Source organism: Bos indicus, chromosome X, assembly GCF_029378745.1.
Source record: "Bos indicus isolate NIAB-ARS_2022 breed Sahiwal x Tharparkar chromosome X, NIAB-ARS_B.indTharparkar_mat_pri_1.0, whole genome shotgun sequence".
Taxonomy (NCBI): domain Eukaryota; kingdom Metazoa; phylum Chordata; class Mammalia; order Artiodactyla; family Bovidae; genus Bos; species Bos indicus.
Genome location: NC_091789.1, coordinates 118,565,392 through 118,578,328, shown reverse-complemented (window position 1 = coordinate 118,578,328; position 12,937 = coordinate 118,565,392). Strand labels below are relative to the sequence as shown.

The window sequence follows — 12,937 nt, the reverse complement described above, 5'->3', positions numbered from 1 at the left end:
GTAGGGGGCACATGCCTAGAGGCAAAGGCATGGAGTCTAGGATGGTTTCAGTAGAATGGGAGATGGCAAGAATTGTGGATGAGAAGGCCAAAGAAGGGATGAAGCAGGGAGAGGGAGGTGACTGTGTACGGACTCAGAACACAGCAGGGCCACATTTCACTCCAAGTGTGTGACTAGCCATTGGAGGATTTTCAGCAGCAGTGTGACGGGATCTGGCTTCCATTTTAAGAGGACCCTCTAATAGACAAAGTGAATGCAGGTAAGGCAAGGGCCAAGGTAAGCAGACCAGCTGAAAAGAGTATTTCAACAATCCAGACCAGATATGATGGGGGGACAATGGAGGTGGTGAGAAGTGGCCAGATTCTGGATACAGATTGGGCATGGTGACCTGGCATAATTTTCTGAGCAATAATATAAGGGGTGAGAAAGAGGGAGACTAAGTATTTAGCTAGGGCAACTGAAAGTGTGGAGTTGCTACTTACTGGGCTAGGAAGGATTGAAGATGAATCAGATTTGGGGGTTAGTTGATTCAGTTTTGAAAATGTTCAGTTTGAATTGACTAGGAATGAGTTACTGAACTGTGCATCCAAGCTTGGAGCTGAGCAGAAAGTTCTGAGCTGGGTGAAACATTTGGGAGGCAGTCAACCTGCAGATGGTATTTGATAATAGGATACTAGATGATGTCATCAGAGAAATGACTGTGGTCTAAGAATTGAGCTCTGGTTACTGTCATCCTTTAATTCTGAATCATATTAAATCGTTAAACATCCACAATGCATACACTGATATGACCATATGTGTATTAATTTTGTGGACTGTGAGTGAAGAATATTTTCCTTTCCCTCAGTTTTACAAGTGTAAAAACTATCAGTACTCAGAAAATTCACTGGCATTTTTCTAGATAGGAAAGTTGTTGCAATGCTTGACTGCGGGAGACCATGTGTTTCAGAAGTCTTGTCTCTGGAGTTGGGTTTAAAGGGTCCCACTGACCCTCTGCATTATTCACAATAAGCTGTAGAAAGTGCTTAACAACTTGGCATCAGGGAACAGAGCCCTACTGATCAGCAAGCTTTTGCATAAATAACTGAATTCCAGCAGTGAATGTTTTAAAACAAAGCACTGCCTGATCCCTATTGTATTGTGTTTTATAAAATCAAATCATGTTAAAATGTTCCAGCTATGTCATGGTCTATGCTCTATGCCCTGTGTCATCTTGCTGACAAAACTCAAACATGAAAGATTACTTTTTAATAAAAGGAGGAAATACACTGAGACTTTAAGGTATTGCAAAGGATTAAGCAGGAATCAATACTAATAATAATCGCTTACTAAAAATGGAACTGCATTAGTTAAATATTAATGGAACAAAAACTTGTTATTGAAGATGCATCATGAATGTTCATGTCAATTTTTATGCACCTGTTTTTCCACAATATCAAGCCATTGTAGATTTAACCATATTATTGATACATATAACAGATAGTCTAGTATACACAGTGTGCTATAGATTCCTATCACATAGTATACTACTGTGGAGTATATCAGCACCTTTGCTTAAATCTCTCCCAATCTAAAACGTATCTGTCCAATACTATCACTCTTCAGTCTACTATTCAATCTCCTCCTTTCTTTCTTCACTGAACTTCCAAATAGATTACTCTACTTTTCTGCTTCCAATGTGCTGTCATCAACCTTTAACTTATGCAATCTTTTTTATGGGAATTATGTCTGGTTCTTAAACATTTTTCAATTACCAGACATCAAACTGTTTTCAACAAACTTCATTTTTTATTGCAACTAACAACTTCCATTTTTAAATTTATGTCCTTAACACATAGATACACACACACAGTTTACTAGGTTCTTATTTATCTCCAAAATCTACCCTATATAAACGTTATATAAATATATGTTACAGAAATATACCATTTTAAAATAGGAAGCTATATGGGGGTTACAATGACATTATTGTTAACAAACAGAGATTGCTTAAAAAATTTCTGTAGACATATATTTGACTATTTGACACCAGTACCATCATAATTTGTGGGTAAATGTAGATGCTATTTGGTAATTAGTTATTTTCTACTCAAATGTGTAGGTCAATAAAACTTACTTTGAAAAATTGGAAATCATATATTAGGTTGACCTTGGAGGGTCTTCTATACTTGCACTTTACAAAGTAACCTATCCAGATAAATAGCTTCATTTTACTGCTTATTAAACTCTCTTCTTTGTTTTTGTAAATTCAAAGGCCAGCAATTTGAAGCTGGCCAAATTTTGAAGGCCAAAAATCTCTGAGAAGAAAATACAAAAATGGCAAATTTAATAACAATCTAAACTATGTAAATGCATGCATTACACTTCATAAATGTTTATGTTCTTATATCAGGTGTGTAGCATGAAACTAACTCAAGTGAGTTCATGCATCATTATTTTCGTCTTTATTCTTAAAAAAAAAAAACTCAAGGTCTTCCTATGATAAAAAGAAAAATGACAGAAAAGAAAAATGTGATGATATTGGAAATAAGCACATTCTGAAAGGCAATTTGTCATTGTTTTATGACATATATTTATCTTCATGTACACAAGAGTACCTAGCATAGCACTTTGCTTATAACAGGTGCTCAATAAACGTTTGCTAAATGTTGACTATATTTAGCCCTGTGACAGAGTCTAAAGTACTGCTCTAGAAATACTTGACACATCAGTAATAGTCTGACCTGCACTAAGCACAACTGATTGCTGTGGGACAGCTCCTTAAGTATCCAACTGTAATTTATTTAAGATAAAAGGTTTAGTGGAAATGAAAAGTCCTCCGAGGAAAAATGAAACACATTTCTAAAACCAATGAAAAAATATATAAAGGCATATGCACAAACATACACACAAACATAAATGACACACACACATTAGAACAATCCGATATGATAGCTCTTATTCCCTTAAAGATTTTCATGATCAACCCATGGAAAAACACTGAGCTCAATCAAATATTACTATAAAATAATTCCCCAAGTATATTCAACCTACTTCACCTTGCATAGCAGCCCTATGGTTGGCTTGGGATTAATCTCAACCCCAATCCAGAAATGAGCCCTGACTGGTTTAAGTGAATTTTCCTTGCCACAGTGTTTGGCTCAGGGGCATAGAATACAAACCCATATACATGGTTTTCTGCTGGCCACAGTGTAACAACCACAGAGACATTTCCTAACACATTCTAACCAAATGAGGCACCAGGCTTTTGGTATGATTATTGAGAATAAAAGTAGTCCTTTTCCCTTGGACATAAAAAAAAAGAACCATTGGAAATTCTGGTAGTCATCTTGCTATTATAACCAAAGTGTCCTGGAAAAAAATAAACCACTTGATTGAAGAAGTGAAGGAGGATAGATTCAAGAAATCAAAGTAATGGAGCTACAGTGTGATGACAAGTTGTGTTAAATTCTCACCAGAATCCCACCATTCTTCTGGAATTTTCTATGACAAAAGCCAGTAACTCCCGAAGTATAATCACAAGAAATCTCTAATGAAAGAAAAGCTGTTTTATTTCCAATGCAGATGCTTTCTATATATATGTATGTGTATTAAAATCTGTCTTTTGGGTGAAGGTCAATTGGAAATTGTATTATGTTAGCAAGACAAAGCACTAACATGGCTCTATGTAAAGCAAATGCATTTTAACACAAATATAAAAATTAAAACTCGTATAGTCTAATTCACTGTTGTAATAGGCTAAATGTTCTACAAATATATTTCTAAAAATACTACCTAAAAGTAACTTACTGAGAATCTAGGTGATTATTTATAGTTTAAAACACAAGGACTGTATAAATAGATAAAATGTACCAATGCAATTATTTTTAATGAATTTCAGTATAACTGAGGAAAAATATCAAAACTGTAACAATATTTTTCATTTTCATGGTTCCCTTAATACTTAAAGAGAAACACTTTCTACTAATATACCTGCTAAAGCACCAAATTAGACTTAGTAAGACAGTTTCCAGTTTTAGATATGTGTGTGATAAGGAGAGATGAAATGATAAAAGTTTAACATGAATTATCATCTTTAAAAGAATCACCCATTAATATGAAGGAACATGCACATATACATATTCCATCTAACAATAACTTAGGTACTATTTACCAAAAAAAAAAAAAGTACTTATTATGCCTTGTGTGTTCTTTGGGATATACCAGTGTGGGGGCAAATTTGAATCAATAAGATGACTACTGCCTGAAAATACATTATCTTTCCTTAACTCACTTATGTCACTACCCATGCTAAAATGCAGTAATTTTTCATAGAAGGGGTTAACACGTAAACCTTATGCATTAATTTGCCATTACAGCAACAGAAAACATTCTAAGATACATGGAAACTAGAGTCAGAGAGTGAAGTGTTGAAAGTAACAGATCCTAAAATGCTGAACAGACTGAATTATGTTAGAGACAAGGACCAAGAGTGAGAAGGAACCACCTATATCAGGGTGATAAGTGTTGCATGGTTAAGAAATCATTGATTAAACAATAACCTATTTTACCCGGAGACACATACTTTTGCATACGAACACTATTAAGAGATGAGAGAGAAACAAAGAAGTTGACATCTACCAGTCTTTTCATACCAAGAAAAAAAAAAAAATCTCATGTTAAAGCTCACCTATTTGAAGTACTGAAAAAAAAAAATTTTTTTTTTTTTAAGAGATCTTTGCTGCCTCTGGCTTAGAACATAAATGGCTTGAGAGGCTGATAATTTTGAGCCTGATGGGACTGGATAAGCCAATTTTTATTTTTATTCCAAATCTAATGAGAGGCAGAAGGGGCATAATTTAAGACATAAATACTTAAAAAAAATCAACCATAGGGCTTCCCTACAGCACTTTTCTGATAAAGCAGATGTTCACTCCTATTAGGAAGAAGCCACCCAGTCAAAGAGGAGATGGGCTGGGCCTCCTATCCAAAACTTCTGTTGCAAATTGCTTCAGTCAGGGAATGTGCAAAGCACAGAGACATATTAAGGAAGACAAAAGGGCTCACATTTGAAGACTAGAACTAGATCAGAGGACCTTAGTTACTAGGTTACAGATTTAAAAAGGAAAAAAATACTTAATGTCTAAAACTTGTAAATAAATCTGATTTTACAAAGAAATCCCAAGTCTGACTGAAAAATACCTTGGGTAAACACCAGGACCCAAAAAAACATGCAGAAGACTAAAGTGGTATGCTCCACTGAAACATCATTTTCCCCAAAGTCATTCTCAGAATCTAGAAGACAATTATTAAGCAAGGCTTTTTAATGAACAGAAATAAGAATTGCCAGGAACTTGGACAGTACAGGATATTATAAACACTTGTATTCATTCTATTTGTTTATGCATTTATTTTTAAATGTCAAGATATTCTGTGTTCTTCATTTTTATTTAGGGATATTGAACTTCAACCTTTTTTTTTTTTTTTTTTCATTTAATCATTGCCCAATGGACCATGAAGCCCTGCATCATAGTCTGAGTGAAAGGGACTGCAGATCACTCAAAATTTTCAAATGTAGAATGGGATATCATTGCTGGAACATATTGTACACACACTCTTTTCAAGGATGTTATGTGGGCATTTCCAAAAGTGAATATGTGCTACGGAGACTGCACTGCAACTTAAACACTGGATGTTTAAAAAGGAGGACTGGGACTTCCCTGCTGGCCCAGTGGATAAGAATCCGCCTGCACAGGGGTTTGATCCCTGGTCCAGGAAGATTCTACATGCCTTGAAGCACTAAGCCAGTGTGCCACAATTACTGAGCCCACGCACTGCAACTACCGAAGCCCATGTGCCTAGAACCTGTGTGCTCCACAGCACGAGAAGCCACCGCAATGAGAAGTCAGTGCACCGCAATGAAGAGTGGCCCCTGCTGTCTGCAACCAGAGAAAGCCTGCACGCAGCAATGAAGACCCAGTGCAGTCAAATATAAAATAAATAAAAATTGTAAAGGAAGACTCTAGTAGACACTGTCACTGACTGCTCACTCCATATCCTTTCTCCTACTTCCCCATAGATGGCAGTATGCCTGGAGATTGGGAAAGGATAGAAAGTGAAAGTGAAAGTGAAGTTACTCAGTCCTGTCCGACTCTTAGAGACCCCAGGGACTACAGCCCACCAGGCCCTCCATCCATGGGATTTTCCAGGCAAGAGTACTGGAGTGGGGTGCCATTGCCTTCTCCGTTAACAGTGGGTAGGCATATTATATTTACTTGGAGCTGGTATACTTGGTGACAGCCTTAGTGCCCTCAGACACGGCGTGCTTGGCCAGCTCCCCAGGTAGCAACAGGCGCAGGGCGGTCTGAATCTCCCTGGATGTGATAGTCAAGCGCTTGTTGTAATGCGCCAGGCGCGATGCCTCGCCAGCGATGCGCTCAAAAATGTCGTTGACGAAGGACTTCATGATTCCCATGGCCTTGGATGAGATGCCGGTGTCCGGATGGACTTGCTCCAGCACCTTGTACACGTACATGGAGTAGCTCTCCTTGCGGCTGCGCTTGCGCTTCTTGCCATCACAGGATAGATAGAGCTCACCCTCAAATCCATATGTAAATTTGGGATTCATGCAAAACAGTGTGGATAATACTATCCCCTTTGCAACACTGATATGCTCAGTGCAGTCATAGACATGATCTAGGAGGTTCCAATCAGAGAGAAACTCACACTTTTTGTCTATTATTTGGGGAAAGATACACTATTAACTCCTGGCTGTGAACCAGGAAACAAGCGTTTCCAAGAGTTGCTGAAGAAAGCCAGTCTGTATCAATCTGACAAGCTGTGAAGGTAGAATTGAAGAGAAACAGAGACCTAGCCCTGACTCCAGTGATGAAACTCTGTATTAAACCCTTGAGCAACCTTGAACTTATTATTTACCAAGTCAATACATTTTTATGTAGCTTAAGTAGGTTTGAAACTGAGAGCATCCTAAATAACACAGGATATAATACACTTTAATGTTCTTCATCATCTTAATAAATCTTTAAATAATCAACAATCATTTTAATATGTACTCATAGCATCTTCAGTGCCAAATGTTCTGATTTCAAATTCAATGTTCAATTGCTAAGTTCACCAAATCTAGTTAATTGCTGTTACTCAAAAAGTATTATCATTACTGCCACTGATGTTATTATCAATAAAATGAAGACAATTTGAATTGGTTCACTTATTCATCAAATGGAAGTTTTTAGAAAGGGTGTACTATCTTATTACAATCAGGATGCCAAGTGGGAATTTAATGCACCATATTTTTCTACAAGCTGGCTATAAATTAGAATCTTGAAAACAACTCTCTCTCTTTCTCTTTGACTCTGTCTCTTTTACCTCCCCTCTGTTTCTATGGTGATTGCATACATGAAATTAAAAGACGCTTACTCCTTGGAAGGAAAGTTATGACCAACCTAGATAGCATATTCAAAAGCAGAGACATTACTTTGCCAACAAAGGTCCTGCTAGTCAAGGCTATGGTTTTTCCAGTAGTCATATATGGATGTGAGAGTTGGACTGTGAAGAAAGCTGAGCGCCGAAGAATTGATTCTTTTGAACTGTGGTGTTGGAGAAGACTCTTAAGAGTCCCTTGGACTGCAAGGAGATCCAACCAGTCCATTCTAGAGGAGATCAGTCCTGGGTGTTCTTTGGAAGGAATGATGCTAAAACTGAAACTCCAGGACTTTGGCCACCTCATGAGAAGAGCTGACTCATTGGAAAAGACTCTGATGCTGGGAGGGATTGGGGGCGGGAGGAAAAGGGGAAGACAGAGGATGAGATGGCTGGATGGCATCACTGACTCAATGGACATGAGTTTGAGTGAACTCCGGGAGTTGGTGATGGACAGGGAGGCCTGGCATGCTGCGATTCATGGGGTTGCAAAGAGTCGGACACGACTGAGCGACTGAACTGAACTGAACTGTTTCTATCTCTCTGTTTCTCTCTCTCAACTAAACTAAGGGTGATATAATCTGAATCTCTTTCTAAGAAAAAAAGATTACTCAAATCAACAGTTGATAGATGTCACATCAATTATTCTTCACCATTACCAGTTACCTAGCCTTCACCCTTAGTTTGTCTATCTTGCCTCTCTATTTTCAGGTTGCCTGATTTGCAGTTTCTGCCACTAAATTGTGTATACATTCATTCACTTTTAGTAAATGACAAAGAATCTGTGTGTGTGCATACAAAAAATGTAAAGTTTGTTCACTAACTATAGCTCTGATTTGTGTCACTGGGTTTCCCTCGTGGCTTAGACAGTAAAGCATCTGCCTGCAATGCAAGACATCTGGGTTTGATCCCTGGGTCAAGAAGATCCCCTGGAGGAATGAATGGCAACCCATTCTAGTATTCCTGTCTCAAGAATTCCACGGACAGAGGAGCCTAGGGGGCTACAGTCCATAGGGTCATGGCTGAGCAACTAACACTCACACACATACATACAGCATAGGGGATAACAGGATAAATTATGAAGTCAGACACTGAGTGTTCAAATCCTCGTTCAACCACTTTTTATCTGCATGACTGAACAGATACTTTAACTAGTCTATATCAGTTTCCTTATGTACAAGATGAATATAATAATACAATCTTCTTCATGGGGTTGTTATGAATACTGGGTTAATATATGAGAAGGTTTAAGAGTAATGCTTGGTACGTGAAAGTGAAAGTCACTCAGTCGTGTCCGACTCTGTGTCCGACTCTTTGTGACCCAATCAACTATACAGTCCATGGGATTCTCCAGCCCAGAATACTGGATGGGTAGCCTTTCCCTTCTCCAGGGGATCTTCCCGACCCAGGGATCAAATGCAGGTCTCCCACATTGCAGGCAGATTCTTTACCAGCTGAGCCACATTGTTTAAAGAGCATTATCAATTTTTGTATTTTTATTCATCACTAAAAACATTATCTAAGAACACTAAGATCAACACTTGGGAATGCTCTTAGGCTAATACAATGGTTAAAAGCCTAGGAATTAAAAATGGTGTTGTGTCCCATCTTTCTGACTGTGGTGATTTGGTTAAATTATTCAACATGTTAATTTGTAGAATTACATTCCATCTCCTATCTCACGAGTTCACTGGGGGATAAAACGACAGATAGCATATAAAAGGGATGTATGAGCATTACAAAATGTGGGGAATTATTTTTATACAGAAGGAGATTATATATTCCTCAGCTGAATCAACAGAATTCCTTTCACTGCTTATTCTGGGAATGGCTCAACTCACATGGCATCCGTTTCTTTCCTTCCATGAATGCATAATTTTAGTTGAAACATAAATCCTTTTTCATGCTTCTCAATCTACTAGATTTTAGATATGGATAACAAAACATGAAACAATTATCTGATGAACCGTAGGAAGGAAAATTTTGCCTGGCTTCCCAAGTCCTCAGCATATCACCATATTTTATTTTTGGCAGGGGTTCTTTACTATTTGGAGACAATGAAGTCCTCTAATACATGATGGATCCTGTGGATCCTTTATCCCTACAACCAACTATACATGCCTACAAAACATTTTGAACATTATGCTAATTAGGTAATAGATACTTTTACTCACATTTAATAAACTCTTAGGGTTTACAGACTTTAATAGTTATATCCTTTTAACTTCAATAGTATGCACTGACCTACCATTCTGGGGTCAGTTAAAATTCTATATTCTTCAACAGTCAGTAATGTTAACCAACTCCTTTACAAAATCTCTTTAACAACACAATCACACATGACTGGCCTATAATATCATCTGGTTATATTTCTAAATGTGGAACTTTATTATATACATAGTGTACTATTTATCATTTTGCTAGTATTTATAGACTGAAGTGAAAGTGAAGTCACTCAGTCATGTCTAACTCTTTGCAACTCCATGGTATGTAGCCTGCCATAAATGGGATTTTCCAGGCAAAAATACTTTAATGGGTTGCCATTTCCTTCTCCAGGGTATATTCCCAACCCAAGGATTGAACCTGGGTGTCCTGCATTGCAGGCAGATGCATTACCATCTGAGCCACCAGGGAATTAAAATACAATTTATTGTTTTCAGTTTTCTTTATTGAAATGAGATTTTTTAAAAGAGACTTGAGATTTTATGTCACTAATTCTTTTCTTTTCATGTTTTTCATTTATTGAAAGTTGAAAGTACATGTGAGAGGATTTTTTAGCATTAAAAATAAAATCTATTTGCATGTATATTTAAAATACAGAAATTCATTGAAGAGAACAAGAAAATGTGAGGAATTCAAAGATTTAAAACCTTCCTATAAGAATCACTGTAGAACAATTTACAAACATGCAAATAGATTTTATTCTTTCAAAATGAGTCATAAGCTTATCCCACCTACATTTTTCACATATATTGTAAACATTTCCCTATGTCATTAAATATTATTTTATAATTTTTTTCTTAGTGGCTCTATGGTAGTATATCATTTGGAGGTATAATAACTCATTTAAAGAAACTAATAGAGATTATTCAACAATGCAAATTTTTATAAGCACATCAAATCCTTAGAAAAGTAAATATAAAAGACTTAAGGGGACCTCCCTGGTGGTCCAGTGGTTAAGAATCCACCTGCCAATATAAGGGGTATGGGTTCAATCCCTGGTCCAGGAAGATCCTACAGGCAGCAGGGCAACTAAGCCCATGCAAGTAAGCCGCAACTTCTGAGCCCACACTTTATAGCCCACAAGCTACAACTACTGAAGCCTGTAAACTTTAGAGTCTGTACTCCACAGCAAGAGAAGCCACCACAATGAGAAGCCCACATACTGCAATCAGAGAGTAGGCCCGCTAACTGCAACCAGAGAAAGCCCACATGCAGCAACGAAGACACAGAGCAGCCAAAAAAAATAAATAAATATGTTTTTAAAAAATACCTAAGGAATTAATCAGTAAACTATCTTTCTTCCCATATGTCTCATTTGAATGTTATTCAGTAACTTCATAATTAAAATTGAAACAAAAGAATTATATAAGCATGAGGTATTTGCTTCTATCTCTTAAAATTTAAAATACTCCATTAAAAGTAATGGATGCCAATAACTACAGAGAAAAGAAAGATCCATCTTTATGAAAACTTATTATAAAAATCCTTCCATGTACAATAAAAAGTAATATCTACCATAATTATTCTGTGATCATATGTATACCTATTAGCTCAATGACTTCTTTGTTATTTTTATGAGGCAAAAACTATTCTTAAGACTCTTTTTAAAATGAGTAAAATTGTGATAATATATCCTGATTCACAGGATCAGTAAGTAGCAGAACCAGACTGAGAAGACAAAGTCAGTCAGACTGATTAGAGTGTGTGTTTGTGTGTGTGTGTGTGCACACATGCACACGCATTTATGACATTTTAATTACATGAAATTAAAGGGCAGCTGCCTAAACCAATATGACTACATGCTCAACTCAGGGGAGAGATGTTTTCCCCCATTTAATGAAAACAAACATTATCATGTAATCTCTGCCCCTTCCTTTCTCCTTCCTTCTCTCAAACTATAGTTACAGTAACTTTCCCTAACGCATGACCAAAAATAATCTGAGCTTTCTACTTTGTCATTTGTGAAAAAGAGAAAATTAGACCAGTCAATAAAAAAATCATTTACTTTGTCATTTCTGTGAAGAATTCTAGTAAGTAAATGGGTAACTTCTCTTAACTCCACTGCCTACCTTGTAAATATAACATTATTTTTTTAAGTTTTAATATACTAATCAATCTATTATAAATTTTTTTAATAAAATAAATATTAAAGATAAAATCAAGGACCATGAGGCAATTTCTAGAAATGAAATCACCACAGAAAAATTTAGCACACTAAGAAAATATATAACTCTTAAAGACATCATATAAGAAATGAATCACCAGTCCAGGTTTGATGCAGGATACAGGATGCTTAGGGCTGGTGCACTGGGATGACTCAGAGGGATGGTATGGGGAGGGAGGTGGGAAGGGGGTTCAGGTTGGAGAACACGTGTACACCCATGACAGATTCATGTTGATATATGGCAAAACCAATACAATATTTTAAAGTAATTAGCCTCTAATTAAAATAAATAAATTTAAATTTAAAAATTAATAAATTAAGATATTTTTACTGTAAAGAAAAAAAAGACATTAGAAAAAAAAAGAATGTTACAAAAATTTTTTAAAATATATGGTTCTTACAAAGATATGACAGTGACAAATAGTCTGAGGGATTAATACTGATATGCTAAGAGAGGTTGGTCAGTAATTAGTCTAACGTCACAATGAAACCTTTTACATTTGTACAGTTATATGCTTCATGGAACTGTGTGGTTAGACCTATTACACAGGAGATTTTCTTTCAGTTCAGCTCAGTTCAGTTCAGTCACTCAGTCGTGTCCAACTCTTTGCGACCCCATGAATCGCAGCACGCCAGGCCTCCCTGTCCATCACCAACTCCCGGAGTTCACTCAGACTCACGTCCATAGGGTCAGTGATGCCATCCAGCCATCTCATCCTCTGTCGTCCCCTTTTCCTCCTGCCCCCAATCCCTCCCAGCATCAGAGTCTTTTCCAATGAGTCAACTCTTCGCATGAGGTGGCCAGAGTATGGGAGTTTCAGCTTTAGCATCATACCTTCCAAAGAAATCCCAGGGCTGATCTCCTTCAGAATGGACTGGTTGGATCTTCTTGCAGTCCAAGGGACTTTCAAGAGTCTTCAACACCACAGTTCAAAAGCATCAATTCTTCGGCACTCAGCTTTCTTCACAGTCCAACTCTCATAGGAGATTTTCTTTAGGCTAACTCATTCTTGAAATTTACTGATTCTATAATACATATTTCAGATTTAGAAAAATACAGCACATGAAGGATATAAGCATCTGAATGCAGAGTTCCAAAGAATAGCAAGAAGAGATAAGAAAGCCTCCCTC

The 12,937-nt window shown here is 36.9% G+C and overlaps 2 protein-coding genes across 10 annotated transcripts in view; both read right to left on the bottom strand.

The window, feature by feature from the left end:
- Positions 1–12,937, bottom strand: part of DMD (dystrophin) — a 2,362,639-nt gene that overhangs the window by 1,639,581 nt on the left and 710,121 nt on the right. The gene's annotated exons all lie outside the window — the stretch shown is intronic.
- On the bottom strand, positions 5,387–10,175 carry LOC139180885 (histone H2B type 1-B-like). The gene has a single exon (XM_070783470.1). The coding sequence runs from the start codon at positions 6,605–6,607 to the stop codon at positions 6,251–6,253; it is 357 nt and encodes a 118-aa protein (XP_070639571.1). The 5' UTR covers positions 6,608–10,175; the 3' UTR covers positions 5,387–6,250.

What these genes read in the sequence shown, in the direction of transcription:
- LOC139180885 (XM_070783470.1), bottom strand. Translation starts at nt 6,607, where the DNA reads ATGAATCCCAAATTTACATATGGATTTGAGGGTGAGCTCTATCTATCC.